Raw genomic sequence first — 16,742 nt, forward strand, 5'->3', positions numbered from 1 at the left:
CAGGTTATATTGGCAAGGTTTGTAAGGGGTCTTAAGCTTTTAGCCTAGTAATCTCCTATGAACCTATGAAACTATGATGAGTTTAGAGCAAAGGTGCAGACTAAGAAGGATTTATAAATCCGTGGGAAGCAGACACAGAAGAGACAATGAAACAGGTAATGAATAGATGGATTAAATAAAGTAAAGCATGAAACAAAAGTGATTTTTGGGAAAAGGTTTGGAAGTTATCAAAGAAGAGCTTAGTCTGTGGTCAAGTATGAGATTTGCATTGCAGGTTTTTGCAGAGATGGTACAGAAATAATGTGATGGAGGTGGTCTGATGACAATTGTTGGAGATGTATGCAAGGAGAGGCAGATTCATTTCATAGGTGGTAGGAATGTGGAGATGTCCAGCTGGTGTGGAATCAGATGGTTGAAACATGGAAGGAAGAGGAGAAGACTTTGCCCTTTTGTTTATGGGTATACAGACTACAGGTAAAAGTGGTCATGGGAAGAGTTAATGGAAATGTTTATGACAGCAACAGGATTTAAGCAGTGGATAGTTCATGGGTGGACAGATCATTGCTTTAGAAATGTGAACTGAAAGAAGTGAACTGGGTGGCAAAGCTATGCAGAGCATCTGAGAAGTTTGGAAGTCTGAAGGACATGGCAAATGGATGAAGGCTGATTAAAGACGTAGGATGGAGATGAACATGATAAGCCAAAATAAAACAATAATGCTGAAGTAGTATACACTAAAGACAGAAATGATCACATGGTGTAGGGATGTGTACAATATGTTATGTAAAGAGGAAAGTGTTCTGAGAGGGGGTATGATGATAAGCATAACCTTACATGGTCAGGTAGTGTAAAATGATGTAACATGCTAAGAAATCGGTGCTTTTACAATATGTTGATGAGGGAATAAGTTTTAGTAGATTGTGCAAAATTTAGTATAAAAACACTAATCAACATTATGTAGCAAAAAGTGTAGAACATACGTGATTTAAGCAATAACCCACAACTGTGCATGGGTATACCAGGATTTACCCATGATTTGTGTAGTTTCATCACAAGGGCAAAGCCTGAGTGATTAAACAAGGCAAACCATGGGTAAATCCTGATATACCTACAAACAGGAGTGGATTGTTGCTACTATACAGTTACATTATTTAAGAAAAAAATTGCTTACCTTCTTAAATAATGTATTTGTATAAGGCTGTGTCTGTCTTCTTCTGCATTGTCTTCACTATATTGATGTAATGAGCTTTTGTACGGGACATACATTCTCATGCTTGCACAGTACATTCTTGTAGGAGAAATGACAGAGAAAATGGAATCTCCTTTGCTGTTTGTTTAGCTTTTTCTTAGTGTTAAAAAATAAGACATTTACAGGGACAGTGCAAAAATATAAGGAAAATCAGGTGTGTTTTTATTTTAGTTTTGCAGAATGTTCCTGATTTTTTTTCATATTTTGATGCGTTCTTTGTAGCATATGCCATTAGAAAAGTCTGTCCGATCAATGGTTCTTCAGTGGACAGGCTTTTATTTTTGTGGTATATTCTCGATTTGTAATGGGCAAGTTGGTTGGGCTGTCCAATCAGCATGCTCATTTTTGAATAGTAATGAGCTGTTATTGTATAATTATACTTAGACTGAGATTTTAAATAATGCTTAGTGAGGGATGTCACAAGAAAATAAATATTGGTTGTTTCAGGTAATACTTAGTTGAGGAGACCATTAAGAAGGTAACTATAAATAATGACATATAAACTACACAGAGACCAAAGACATTTGGATTTAAAACATATTTGCTCAGTCAAGCTGCAAATCATGGGGGTAGTTGATGAAGTTGATATTTTATTTTGTTCCACATGGTGGCAGGGAGGTACATTCTTTCATTCCTTTATTCATTTTAAGATAACTGTTTATACTGTTAAGAATTGTCCATGACCAGAACACACTCTGGTACAGAAAGGTTGGTGGGGCAGGTGGTTGGGAGTATGTTAAATAGTTACCATTGGTTACTGTCAGAGAAGGCAGATCAGATATGTAGATATGGGTACTAGTTCTGCTGGTGGCAAAAAAGGTGAAAATAGGGGGCTAGGAGAAGATGAATGGCTGTAAGACATAGATTAGAGGAGTGGTGGAAAGGCTCATGGAAAATTCCAAGAATATGCAATGCGAGAGATAAGCTGGATTACATTAATGATAGAGTACGCATTCATGCACTGTTTGTTTTACAACAGATCTGGCTCATTAGCATTTAGTGGAGGTGTATGACTCAAGGAAAATGCTAAATATGAGGGAGAAGTAGTCTTTGGAGATGATTTGACTTGTAGCTGTACATTACATAGCTAAAAAATAAATAAATGTTTGAGCTTTTTTTTTAAAATGCTTTTTGCTGTAATGTGTCTGTCATGAATTTTGTTGAACCACATTATATACAACATTTTTTTAAATAAAAAAGACAATAAAAATAAATTCAGTTTAATACCTAATTTAATTGTGAAATGATTAATCTATGTTTTTTTTTTTAAAGTGAACAAAACTCAGCTTGGAATTTAGTATATTAATTATTAACATGCCATTTCAGTACCCTTCATCTCATTTAGCAACAGGCTATAGCTAGCCCATCCTTGGCATGTTACTATGTAAGGTTTACTCTAATATTTCTTTGCTCAGATCAATGCATGCTAGTGCTTCCCCACAGACCTATGGTTATTTCATTAGACATTACCAGAGGAAATGGCTTACTGATCTGGGGTAGCTGACTACTGCAGGAGTCATATAAAGGTAATATTGACTGGGCACCAGAATAATGTGCCTGCAGTGTTAACCACAGCTCCGTGTATGTCTTTATGCACATATATACTATATATTTATTATGATGACCAGGTGGTGGGTGTGGGTCATCAGTAATGAACAAGGAATGCTGCTCTTAGTAGGATATTAGTTAAAATAAAATCATTTATAAAAGTGTAGCATCCATAAATGTGAGTCTCACAGCTCTGAATAGGGAGAAACTCAGACTCAGTATGTAGTGCCCACATTTGGTCCCAATATTTCCAAGTCCACAGATACGGTCCTAAGGATTTCAACAGATACTTTGTAAGATCATTAGCAAACACCAAGGATGCAGACCAACATAGTTAACATCTAGGACTGGAGAAGGGAGGTAGAGTGTGAGTAACGTGCTGAGCAGCTACTTGATCATTCTAATGAGATAATTAATTGTGTTTGTCATGGTGCTTTGGTGCTGAGTGAGAGAGACGAAAATTCATTGCCATGACCATACCTCTCAATTGGATAGATTTTCACAGAATGTTCTGATTTTTGCCTCATATTTTTCTTGTCTGTTTTTCATAAAATCGTGTTTTTCTATCAAATTAGTGGAAAATCATTAAAGACTGAAGTTAGAAAATAATGACAGACATTTGACTTTTAGAGTTCATACCCTTCAGAAAATTCATGCTGATGAAAAATCTGTTATTCTATCAACTTTCTAAGTTTGTAAGAGCAATATTTAAAAATTGTCCCGGTTTTGGCGCCTTTGTCCCATTTTTAATTATTACTTTGTCAAGATTTCTTGTTCTAAGAGGTTGAAAGGTATGGCCATGACTCACACTTTTTTAAAACATCTGACATTTACACAGTAAGAGAGGCAATCTGTCTTCACAGAATGTTCTGATTTTTGCCTCATATTTTTCTTGTCTGTTTTTCATAAAATCGTGTTTTTCTGTCAAATTAGTGGAAAATCATTAAAGACTGAAGTTAGAAAATAATGACAGACATTTGACTTTTAGAGTTCATACCCTTCAGAAAATTCATGCTGATGAAAAATCTGTTATTCTATCAACTTTCTAAGATTGTAAGAGCAATATTTAAAAATTGTCCCGGTTTTGGTGCCTTTGTCCCATTTTTAATTATTACTTTGTCAAGATTTCTTGTTCTAAGAGGTTGAAAGGTATGGCCATGACTCACACTTTTTTAAAACATCTGGCATTTACACAGTAAGAGAGGCAATCTGTTTGTAAAATGCAAGGGGCTGCGACTTAGCAAAAGTTAAATGATAATTGACATGGTTTGTCAGAGAGGGGGGGGTTGTCTGAGAGTAGATGAAAATACATTATGGTTCCTGTTATGTGTTTTCACTTAATCACAGTCAATATTTAAGGTTTGCACACTTTGAAATTCATTATTATGGTTTTTAGAGTAGATGTGGAGACGCCAGCTGTTCTGAAATCAAAAGGACCATTGCTTGATCATAGTTAGACAATTATCAACTGGGTTTTTTAAGAAGGTGCAATAAATGCATTGAGAAAATAGTTGAAAAACATTACCATAAACATTATTTCTTTTAACCTGATCATATTTAAAATGTTATAGGACTAACAAATCTTTATTCTGGCAATGGATCTTAAAGGTAGACCTTGTTTGATGGCAGTGAGCACTGCAATTACTTAATCACAACTGCATGGCCATCATTATGACTTGACAGGTGGGGTTACTGCATGACTCTCATAACAATATACTAATATGCTTTGCTGCAGTCTTTCTTTTAGCAGGGTATAGTATAACATCAGATGCATATAGTCTAACATGAGATGTGTGCACATTCAGAAAGTGGCAAACACTGCAGGGTTGAAGCAGACTGCATTTGAAAGCAGTCACCATTACATTTACTTCACCACAGTTAAACAATCTTTGATATGGATTGTCATGGAGTAGCAGACAAGCGTATGAGAAAAATATCCTGAACTAAGCATGTGTAGCCATTATTTCTTTCACTAATGGCAGTCACACATCAGAGGTGAACAGAGACACAAAGTGGTTATCTTGGTAATTGTGAGAAGAGGCGTGATTTGTAGGAAGGGATGACCACAATGAAATTTCAGTATGGCATGTCATGGAGTGTAATGTGTGTGTGTAGTGTATGGATGTATGTGTGTGTGTGTGTGTGTGTGTGTGTGTGTGTGTGTGTGTGTGTGTGTGTGTGTGTGTGTGTGTGTGTATGTGTGTGTGTGTTTTGGCCATGGTTGTAAGTTGTGTATCTGAAGGAAACATATATTACTATCACATGGTCACAGTTAAATAATCATTGGTGTGACATATAACGGATGATCTGTCTTTGTGTCTGATAAGAACAAGTTAAACACATTACTGTGGCTATTATTTATTTTATTTCATCAAACATCAGAGGAGTAACTAACTCAAAATTATCTATCGCTAGGTGTCAAGATAGACTGCAAAAGCAGTGTACAGTGTTTTGTTAATCACAGTTTATTGAGCATCAGTATGCATGTCATGTAATTGTATATCCCTTCCTAGAAGTTTGCAACAAGTACTCATAGTGATAAGGTAATATGTAAATGATAATGGTTCAGTTCCTTACATTTTACCATAATTGACAAAATCTTTTATGAGATACTAATTAGTTCTAGTACTGCTTAGGAGTAGTATGTTACCATAGTTTTACAGTTAACTTGTGTGTGTCGTAATTGCATTACTAATATGTTTGAACCAATATTAACTCTATGCTTGTACATTGCATTATACTTTTCAATATTTTACACTCATATATTCATACTGTTCAGAGTACCACATATTAGCAGATAACAGCTGCATTTATATCCAGAAATAACTGTACTCTACTGTACTGCACTGTACTCTGCAATATTCAAGACATACCTGAAAAGCACAGACATTACTGTGACTTTGCTCATCAATAACTCAGGTAATATGTCCTGCATCATACAAAACTTAATCTGCAGGAAGTTTTTATTGTTTTTTGTTTCTAAATCTGTTCTGGTTCTGCAGAATGCAATGACTTCAATGGAAATGTGTCTTTCTTGAGCTATGCTGTCTGTGATACTGCAGTTATACAGTGTTATTTAATCCCCCCTCCTGTCTAGTTCAACAGCCGGTATAAATGGATGAAAACAGGGTACAGAAAAAGAGTGAGAATGGGAGACAACACTGCTATACAGAGACAATGGCTTGGCACACTAATGGAATTCCACTACGTTGGCATAATTTAAAACTACATTGTGAGGAGTTAGGCATAAGCATCTCTTTAAGTGAAACTGCAAAGAATGACAACAAATATGGCACAAAGGACTCATACTCTGATAAGAAGAAAGTAACAGTGTTTAATAAATTGGTAGCACTTTTGCTTATTAAATGCTTCATCAGACAATCCAAATAAACACAAAAACAGGTTAAATAAAACCATCTAACTAATCATTGTTAATAACCATTCATAAAAACAAGCCCATCAAAGTACAGAATTAAGGCACACCTCCCAAATAACATTAGTGGGGTGTATACACATGAAACTCATTCCTAAAAACACCATATGATCTAATATAACCAATCACAGATGAAAACTACCCTAACAGTTAAAAGAGGGCATTACATGGAAAATAGCACAGTATACAAAATATATTATATCCTTCTAGATAAAGTAAATCAAAAATCAAACCATCTAAGAAATCTGCGAGAGATCAAAACAGGTTTAAGAGGTACATACTCGTTTAAACCACAATCACTATGTGCCCGCAACTGAATAATCCAGCTGGTCATGAATATCTCAGTCAGAGGTTCATAGGTTCATAGGTTTATACTAGGCTATCTGCCCTAAGGCATGTATAAGCCTAGCCCAAAGTTATGTGGCTTACGCCACCCCTTATGTTAGAAATAATGTGCCCATTAGTTTGTTGTGCCTCTGTCCAGCAGTGACACAGAGATGATTCCCAGGGTAAACCTACGATCTCCCATCCACCGGTCAAGATTTCTCTTGAACAGAGCCAGCGAGGTGCTCTGCCTCACATGGACCGGGATTTTATTCCACAGCATGGGGAGTCTCTGGGTGATAAATCTATCCCTCCAGCACGTCCTATTTATATCCATGCTAAGGTTTAAGTCACTTGCTCTAGTGGTTCTGGTGGATTTGGATTTTTTGAGGTGGAGCATGTCCATTAATTCCGGGTTGGTCATGGCCTTGTATGTCAGGCACAGGTCACCTCTGAGCAGACGGTATGCAACTAAATAGAGTTGGAGTTTATTCAGTCTGGCAGTATATGACAGGTTTTGGAGTCCCTTTATCCTTTTGGTGAGGAACTTTTGGGGTCTCTCCAATTGCTGCAGGTGTCGGGTGAGATACATCCCGAATGGGGCATTGTACTCGATCATTGGTCTGATAAGTGAAGAGTACAGGGGAACAATGACCTAACTTGATCTGGATGTGAATCCCTTCATGATCAGATGGGCAATGTAGAAGGTCTTTCGAACCACTTTAGCAACGTGAGTGTCAAACGAGAGGCCACTGTCAACCTGGGTACCCAGGTCCCTGATAACCTCTTCTGTGCTTAGTGGGTTGCCACCTATATGGTAGCTTGGGGTTACCTTGTTTTTCCCGAAGGGTATGACTATACACTTTTTTGCATTTAACTTCAGGCCATGGCTTTGGCACCAGCTATCAGTTTCCGTGAGACCCCTCTGAAGGATGTCTGTGTCCGATGTACTTTCCACTATGGCACCCAGTTTGCAGTCATCCGCAAACTTTGTCAGCCATAGTCCTCCTATGTTTGCCTGTACTTCTGAGAAGTAGATGCCGAACAATAGGGGGCCAAGGACTGAGCCCTGTGGGACACCACTTGTAACCGGCTTGGAGTCTGACATGGCTCCAGCAACTCATGTTGTTCAAATCTCCCAGATGTCCTTTGTAAGACAATTTATCAATTAATAAAAATGTAAATGTATGTGCCAGCTTTTTTTCTAACCTGTGCTTAGATAGAGCACTCTGTGGATCACCTATATGCATACAATAAGTATGTTCCCTAATCCAGCATTTTGACATTCTATTGCTTTTTTCCAATGTAAAAACATTTACGCACAATGCAATATGCAAGATATAGTCTTTTGTGTTGTAGTCAGATCTCACCTTGAAGGTAAAAGCAGACCCTGTATCCGGATGCATAAAGACACAAACTATCAATTAAACCATAATAGGCACAATCACCACATGGAAAAATCCCTAAAACATCCCTATTAATCCAATCAACACCAGTATCAGAAGGATAACATAAAATCCTTTTCAAAGAATGCTTATTCTGAAACAAGAACAAGGGTCTATTCCCTATAAAATTCCTGATATTATCGTCTGTCAAGAGAATTAGTCAATGCTTCTCAAACACTTTTCTAATAAATCTAAAATGATCGCTATACTGTGAAGGATCTGACACCCTCTTATTACCAGAAGTGAACTGGTTGATGATTTAAAGCCAGAACAAAAATAACTTTTCATCCTCATACATTTTAAGCTTAAGCCTGCATTTAAACCTTCTTGAATCTCATCTAACTGACAACCCCTACCCAGCAAATCACACCCCAACACATTCAAATCACGAGGACATTGTGTAGCATTAAAATCTAATCTAGATACACGCATACTTTGACCTCTAATAATATTGAGAAAAACATGGTCAGGGTGCAATAATTTTTCTATGCAACAAAGAACATTTATAGCAGTCCTTCTTAAATAAACTGGTAGTAAATGTTAAATCAGGTTCTCTGCACACTCTAACATCCAAAATCTTGATAGAAGAACAAGAGTGTTTAGCAGAGAACCTAAGGAAACCAGTAGGGCTATGGAAGAAAGCAACAAATGACTCCAATTCCATAGCGGTCCCGTCCCACAAAAGAATGACCCTCCACTATGCCCTATTGTGGATTCCCAGTATTCAAAGAGAAGTTATACAGCTCATTTTATTCATCAGAAACTTAAGGGTGAAGTGTATAAGGTTGCTCATATTTGTTGGGACTCATGGCAGTTTTTACCAAGTGTAATCAGTTGGCATTTTTGTCTGATGGGATTTTTCTTTTTTTTGATGTTAAGATTTGTTTAGTTGTATCCCACATGATATAGGCTTACACTGGTTTTCTGCAATTTTACTTGATTGATTACATATTAGGATAAAACTAATATGTTAAGCCATCTCATGGATTTAGTGTTAAAAAAACAATTTTATATATTTTGAAGGCTATTATTTTAAACAGTTATAAGGGGTAGCGATGGGGGCTGCAAGTGGACCACTTTATGGCAACATTATAATGTTTTTTTTGGGGACAACATTATGTTTTTTCTAGTTCTTATTTTACATCACTTCATATGCATGTTTGTTTCCTGGATGATATTTTTATTCTGTGGACTGGGTCTGTTAATGAGATACCATTATTCATAGAGTATATTAACAACATTACAAATTTTCATTTTACTCATAATGTGGGACATCATTCTATCACATATTTGGATGTATTATTATCTAAAAAGCAGGGTTTTCATAAGTTTAAGGCCCAAATTTTTAAGAAGGTCACATATTCTAATTGCTTTTTACATTTTAATAGTAACCATCCTTTCCATGTAAAGCATGCAGTTGTCAAAGAGCAGTTGGTTACAGCCACACGTATGGTTACGCAGTATGATGATTTTGTTGAAGAATGTAATCTACTTCAAGGAATGTTTTGGAACAGAGAATGTCCAGTTAAGTTGATTGAAATCATCCAGGAAGCAGTTATATATAAAGGACATACTGTTTTTTATGCTCCCTTATTAGATACTAATAGGATTCTTGCTAATAATGAGGTGATTATTACTGGTGGTGATCAGACTGTAGATTTTAATGAGTGTTCAGACCTTAACCTTAAGAATGTTAGATCTTGTTCTTTTATTTCTACTTTTAATTTGAATAGTACTGACATTTATGATATTATTGATAAAAATTGGAGTTTATTTGCTGCCGATAGGGAAATTATTGACCTAGTGGGGATTCACCCTATGTTTATATATAAAGTGGATGTAACCTGGAAATCATTTTTGAACAGCCAGTTAAAAAAAAAAAAAGTTAGTGGTAAAATGATTAAGTGTGGGCATGCCACCAATGCCAATATGTAAACTGTGTGTCAACAATTAAGATCGGAAATAAAAATATTTTTATTCCAGGCCGATTCTCATGCTATTCTCAAAGTGTTATATATATTGCTAAATCTGTTCTATGCCCCACGTTTTACATTAATAAAGCAAAGCAGAAATTATGTAAGCATATCTATGAACATGTGTATGAGATTAACAAAAAGAAAAATACTAATATGCTGTATAAACATATGGATAAATTTGCAAGACACAGTTTTACATTTGTAGTTACAGAACAGGTATTGAAGAATCCGAAAGGGGCAAGATGGAAGATAATGTTGGAACAGTGTGAACTGTGGTGGCAGATCTATTTGTATGTGACTATCCCCACCAGGTTTAAATGGCACAATTTCAATTGTTAGTGTTTTAGCAATGAAATCTTATGATAAATAAATTATAAGATGTATAAATGTTTTATTTTACTTGTCTGATATTATGTTATGTGTAATTCTGATGGGCATTTATGTACTTGGTACGGCTGCTTTAATCTGGACTAGTTATGATGTAACTTGTGAATGAGATTCACGTGATTTAGGGATATATAAGGCATCACATGATCATTTTCCATTTTCAGAAGACTTATAGTATTATCTGAATGAAAGCGATTATTTGTGTGTATTCTAATAAATTGTTCTCATCCCGGTTCAGTTTGCTGTTTTTGTTTTTTTGATCGAGGTATACATTATACATTTTGGTAATAGTTTTCAATGTTGTAGGTAACAAGAGGTCCAACAGGGCCGCACAACCATTAAGAATATGAGAAGAACAAGAGGATTTCCTTACTCTTTAGAGAATACAACATCAAAACCAACCTGTTCCATACCACAGCAAGTTAACAGCAATAAATGAGGCCTAAGATGCCTGCTTACATATAGCAGTGATGTCTCACAGGTTTGTGAGATTATTAAGAAGATCTGGTGCATACTAACAATGGATAACAAAATAAAGGACATAATGGGTGAAGTTCCAGGGTTTTGTTTTAAAAATAAAATGAATTTGAAGACACTTATCTGTTATATGGATGGGTTTCCATAAAAAAAAACAACCTTGAAGAATAGGACCTTTCCCTGCAGAAATTCCAGGGCATGTCCTTCAATTAACAGTAGTAATTATTTTAGACATCCTGTTACCAAAAGGTTATATCAGCAGAAAACCTATGCAGATTGCAACACCAAAAACATTATTTATGCAGCTACTTGCACCCTCTGTTATGGATATTATGTTGGTAAGACTAATCAGCAGTTCAACGATAGAATTCTGTGTCACCTCAGTGACATTAGACAAAGAAAGAACACCAGTGCTTTGTCTAAACATATCCAAGAGAATGTACAACACAAGTTTATATTTATGGCATTAGAATTACTACATGATAATCCTCAGGGTGGTGATTTATATAACACCAAATCCAGTAAGTAGGAACACTTCAGACCCAAATTTATGGGATGAAGTGTTCAATGAAGTTTTTGATAGACTTTCATCCAGAGGTTATGACAAGACCACACTTCAAAGTATTAAATGTAGGTTATCTAAAGGGAAGAGTTTTATGGGAGGTAGTCATTGAGATCAACCATCAGTGACTGAAGAACAAGAACAGATATTTTTTGTTTCTAGATATTCAGAGTTTTCAAGGATTGTTGAAAACATTTTCAAGCAATTGTGGCATGTAGTCTGTGATGATCTTGCCATTGGACATTTGTTTCCAAGGCATATTACTTTCTCCTACAGTAGGTATAAGAATTTGAAGGAGTTATTGAACAGAAGATTGGTACATTCGGTTGATATGAATGTTGGCATGCAGAGATGTGGTCACTGTTCGGTTTGTGATAAGGTCAGTAATTTGCATGGGAAGAAAATAAATGGTAGAAGGTATGTAGTTTTTGAGAAATTTGACTGCATGTCATCAGGGGTTGTATACATTTTTGGATGTGATTCTGCTATACCCTTAAGGTATATAGGACAAACTACCAGGAGGGTTAAGGTTCGTATTTTGGAACATTTAGGGGACATCAGAAGAAGTAATATGGAAAGTCCTGTGGCCTCCCATTTTGTATCTACACATAATAGTAATACTGGTGGATTTATCTTCAGTGTTCAAGCCAGATTTTCAGGTAGGAAATTTCAAAACTGAATTAAGTAGGTTGGACTGTAGAATGATTTTCAACTACCACACTTTACATCCTAGGGGGATGAATTTGGATGGTGGCTTCATAAATTGAATGTTTGTTTGTTTGGTTGCATTAAATGTATTCATATACTGATATATATTAATTTTAGTCATGCTGTTGCTTGGAGTTATTTACTCATTTAGTTCAGCACAATTAGTAATATTTAACATTTAATATTCATTAATTAGTTTAGTAGCATGAATTAAAAATGTTTGGGGTACATCAGTACCGTTTTAAGAGAATTCCTATGCATTTGTGCTTTAAATGTTTGAATTTACAAACAATTTATGGCTAATGAGCTAAGTGATGTGACTATATATATAGGATGTTTTAGTATGATTAATTGTTCCACTGAGGGCGAATTGCTGAGGTACCAGAATGTGAAATTAAATGGAAATATATTCATCCTAGTGTCTGATTTTCTTTCTTACTGGATTTGGTGTTTTTTCTGAGATTTGGTATCATGAATTTTGGATTTGCTGTTTTTCTATCATGGTGATTTATATAATAAAGGTTTTGGAGAGCTTATGGATTGCTGATTTGCAGACAGATCAGCTCCCTGGATTGAATGGGATGATTCCTTTGAAGCCACTGTTGAAAGGGAGGAGACTTCCTAGATAAAATTTTAAATTAAAATTTTAATAGGCTGCTTTTTGCTTCAAAGGGGAGGAAAATTGACAGTAATGCAGTATTTGATGAAAGGGGGGTGACCTCCTAGATGAAATTTAATTGGCTATTCTTTGCTTTATAGGGGAAGAGTAATTGCAGTAATGCAGGATGTGATGAAGGCTCTATGAGTTGAAAGCTTTTGTCCCTGGATTTATACCTGTGCATTTTTATGCCATTTTATTGTTTTATTAGTCAATAAATGATTCTCCGTGGTGGCCTAGCTCTGCCCTTTTCTAAATATTTTTGTTTGTTTGAGAAGCTTTTAGCGATCTGGAGTTTTTCTATATTTCTACAGTCTGGCTACACATCTGGTCAATACATATGTTGTGTTCTTAATACAGAAAGTTGTTTGCAATTAACAGCTGTCCATAACTATACTGCATCCATATTGCATATTTTGGTGGGTGTATAGCAAAAGGAATCACTGCAAGTTTATTTAGAATGTATATTCACACAAACACACATACACATGTGCACACGCGCGCGCTCACACACACACACACACACACACACACACACGCAGACAGAAATCCATGCCTCTGCACCACTCAATTCAGTAATATATATAAATATATGTGTGTGTGTGCGTGTGTGTCTTTACAAATATAATACAAGCAAAGCCGCCATACACTGCATTAGTGCATTATCCCTAAATCAGTATTGTCAATGTTACAATTCACAGGTATATTACACACAGACTCTCTTTGTTATATTGCCCTTTAAATATTCCCGGAACATTACATTGCCCCTTCAATTACACTGAACACTCAGAACAGCTCAGTGTAAGACCTTCCTGAATCCCAGTATTGATCTGAAAACTCACGTAGTTTGAAAAAAGAAACAGAAATAATGGCATCTATTTTGATATTTTAGTTTCATTATCTACTCAGTTTTTCTTTAGAGCCATACCCATAAAATAACAAAAATAAAGACATTAGTAATGCTCTACATACACCAACAAATCATTCTGGGCAATTACAAACACTTATATCATGGTATAACTAGTAAATTATCACAGATGTTCATTTTTAATGTAGTTTTCCACCTGTAAAACATAGCTGATGACTTGTCTTAATATGATGCAAGACAGGTGTGAGTGGAGCTGGTTTTTGAAAGTGGAATGGTTGTAGGTGGTTCTAATGTGAGGAGGAAAGGAATTCCATGGTCATGCTAGGGAGAAAGATAGTAGAAGTATCCCTGGGGTACGTATAGGTTTGTATACTTCCAAGAAGTTCTGATTGTTGGACCTAAGTAGTCTATTGTTTTGATGCATTTTGAGGCTGGAGGAGAGTGTGGGACAATTTGAGGGTTTGAAGATGAGTTTATGAGCAGAGGAGAGTTGAATGTTGGAGAGATAGTTAGGGAGTTCCAACCAATTCAAGGAGTGGAGAGCCTTACAGTGGTGGGCGGAGGATTTGGATCTGGTGGCAAACTAAGCAATCTTATTGTAAAGAGTTTAGACTTTTGAGAGGAGTGAAGATTGGTAAGGAGGGGGCACCATACAAAAGAGAGGGAATGAGATAGGTAGTAGAGAGAATGTGTTTGGTTGAGGGAGTAAAATAGTGAATGTGGTGATATGACATACCCAGTTTTTGATGTGTTTTCTTAATATTAGTTTGTAGGTGGATATTGAACTTTAGATGATCATCAATAAGGACTCCTAGAAGTTTTGTGTGGGGACCTATTTCAATTGGAGTCAAGATTTGGCTAATAATACAGAAAGAGTTCTTATAAATTTTGGTGGATTTAGAAGGGGTAAATATCATGATCTTGGATTTTGAAGGGTTGAGAGCAAGGTGATTTTTCAGCATCAAAGACTTGGTGCAAGTGAAAGCATCTTGAGTTAAAGTCATGAATTTAGAGAGGGATTTGGCAGAACATATAATGGTAGAATCATCAGTGTATTGGACCAGTTTAGAATTTGGAAAACAGTGATGAAAGTCACTAATGAAGATGTTGAATAATAAAGGACCTAATATAGAGCCTTGTGGGATGCCTGTGACAGCATGAAGAAAGGAGGAGGTAGAATTTTTCCATTTGATGGCTTGTTGTCTATTAGAAAGGTAACTGGAAAAACCAGTTGATGGAGGAGGAGGAAAGATTGAGATGAGAGAGCTTGGACAGGAGAAGGTTATGTAAAACAGTATCAAAGGCTTTGGATAAATCTAGAAGAAGAGTAGAGACTATGTTGCCTGAATTGTGAGCGTGGTTAATGGTTTCAAGAAAGAAGAGGAGACCTGTGGTAGTGCTGTGTCCAGGTTTAAAACCATGTTGTGTAGGGGTCAGTAGTTGATTATCTAATAGATAGGGTAGGAGCTGTAGGTGGATGCATTTTTCAAGAATTTTAGGAATTGGAGTTAGGATGGCTATTGGACTGAAATTAGAGATTTCAGCATTGTTACCTTCTTTGTGGAGAGAATAATGAAGGCTTTTTACAGAGGAGGGGAACGTAAGATTCTTGAATGGAACGGTTTATTAGGATGGAGATGGGAAAAGCGATGCCATTGGCAGCTAGCTTGAGGAAGCTAGATGGAAGTAAGTCTGGGGCATTTGAGCATGGTTTTAATTGTTGTAGAAGTTTTTTATGGTAGTAATGGGAATAGGTTTGATAGTGAAAGGGGGTGATGAGAAGAGACAGAGTTAGAGAGGGTTGAGTTTGTGGATGGGAATGGGGTCTTGCCTGACATATTATTAGGAAAAGATGTGGTGAGCTTAGCTATCAAGTCTATAAAGAAGGAAATAAATGGTGTAGCCAAGGCAAGGTCAGAAGTATCAGGATCTGGGCAGGGGTTATCTTTTTTACCAGGATGGAGTAGGGCAGAGATACTGTTCCATAACTTTTTGGGGTTCACTTTGTGATTGTTCTGTAATGTGAGTAATAGGATTTTCTGTCTGTGGCAATTTGTTTTTTTTTTTTCTTCCTATTATGAGGTAGTCTGTACTCAGCTAAGGAGCTGGGAGTTTGATATTTTTGGCATTGTTTTCATGTTTTATCATGGCATGAGGGAGATAGTCTCTTTAGTGAGCCATGGGACAGTTTGGGATTTGACCTGTTAGATTAGTGGCAAATGAATACTATGATCAAAAATGACATATACCATAAAAATTCTATATTTGTTCCAATACTCAGGTAATCCAAATTCAGAATTTGCCAGTATTTTTCTTGTAAAGATTGAAAATCAGGGTCGCTGCTCATTAACATTCACCACCTATGGCTTTGCAAATACCTTGTTTATGAAACTGGGGATGCTTATGCCTAGAACCTTTAACAATTCTGACACTATTTCACTCTCTACAATATTTATATAATTTGTATAACATTTAATGTTTTTCTGTCCTAATTATGATAGTCAGACAATGTGAAGTTATGCTTTGCACTTCAGAAGCATTGACCTACGTGATGTTTATAGCTGTCTAAAAAGAATTTCAGTATTCATATTCTGAATAAAAATAAATTATACCAAGCTGTTAAGTGTGATTACAGTATAAGAAGTGCAAGAAGAAGTTACAATTTTGTTACTTTTAATTATTTCTTTTTAGAATTTAAACAGCTGCGACTTGCTGGTGGTAGTCATAGCTGTAAAGGAAGACTGGAAGTATTTCACAATGGGACATGGGGCACTGTTTGTTCCAATGGTTTAAATCGGCAGTCTCCCACAATGAATATTGTTTGCCAGCAGTTAGCTTGTGGAAATATTAGCGACTTTCAAAATCTTCCTGTCTTTGGAAAAAGTTCGAATCCTAAGTCTGTTGACCATGTTCAGTGCCTAAAGGATCACACATCTCTCTGGCAATGCCGTTCATCATTCTGGGATTATAATCCCTGCGATGAAGAGGAGGAAGTCCACCTAACTTGCTCAGGTAATATAAGGAACACTGGCTACTCTGTAGTATGTGTGTGTGTGTGTGTGTGTGTGTGTGTGTGTGTGTGTGTGTGTGTGTGTGTGTGTGTGTGC

General features: G+C 36.2%; 1 protein-coding gene across 1 annotated transcript in view; it reads left to right on the top strand.

Annotated features, from left to right (window-relative positions):
• Positions 1-16,742, top strand: part of LOC122808189 (antigen WC1.1-like) — a 997,107-nt gene that overhangs the window by 922,043 nt on the left and 58,322 nt on the right. The window contains exon 16 of the mRNA XM_044079157.1: positions 16,327-16,647. Coding sequence (XP_043935092.1) covers positions 16,327-16,647 — 321 coding nt within the window. The remainder of the gene's footprint in view (positions 1-16,326; positions 16,648-16,742) is intronic.

Source organism: Protopterus annectens, chromosome 8.part0 (assembly GCF_019279795.1).
Source record: "Protopterus annectens isolate FY-2018-M chromosome 8.part0, PAN1.0, whole genome shotgun sequence".
Lineage (NCBI taxonomy): Eukaryota > Metazoa > Chordata > Ceratodontiformes > Protopteridae > Protopterus > Protopterus annectens.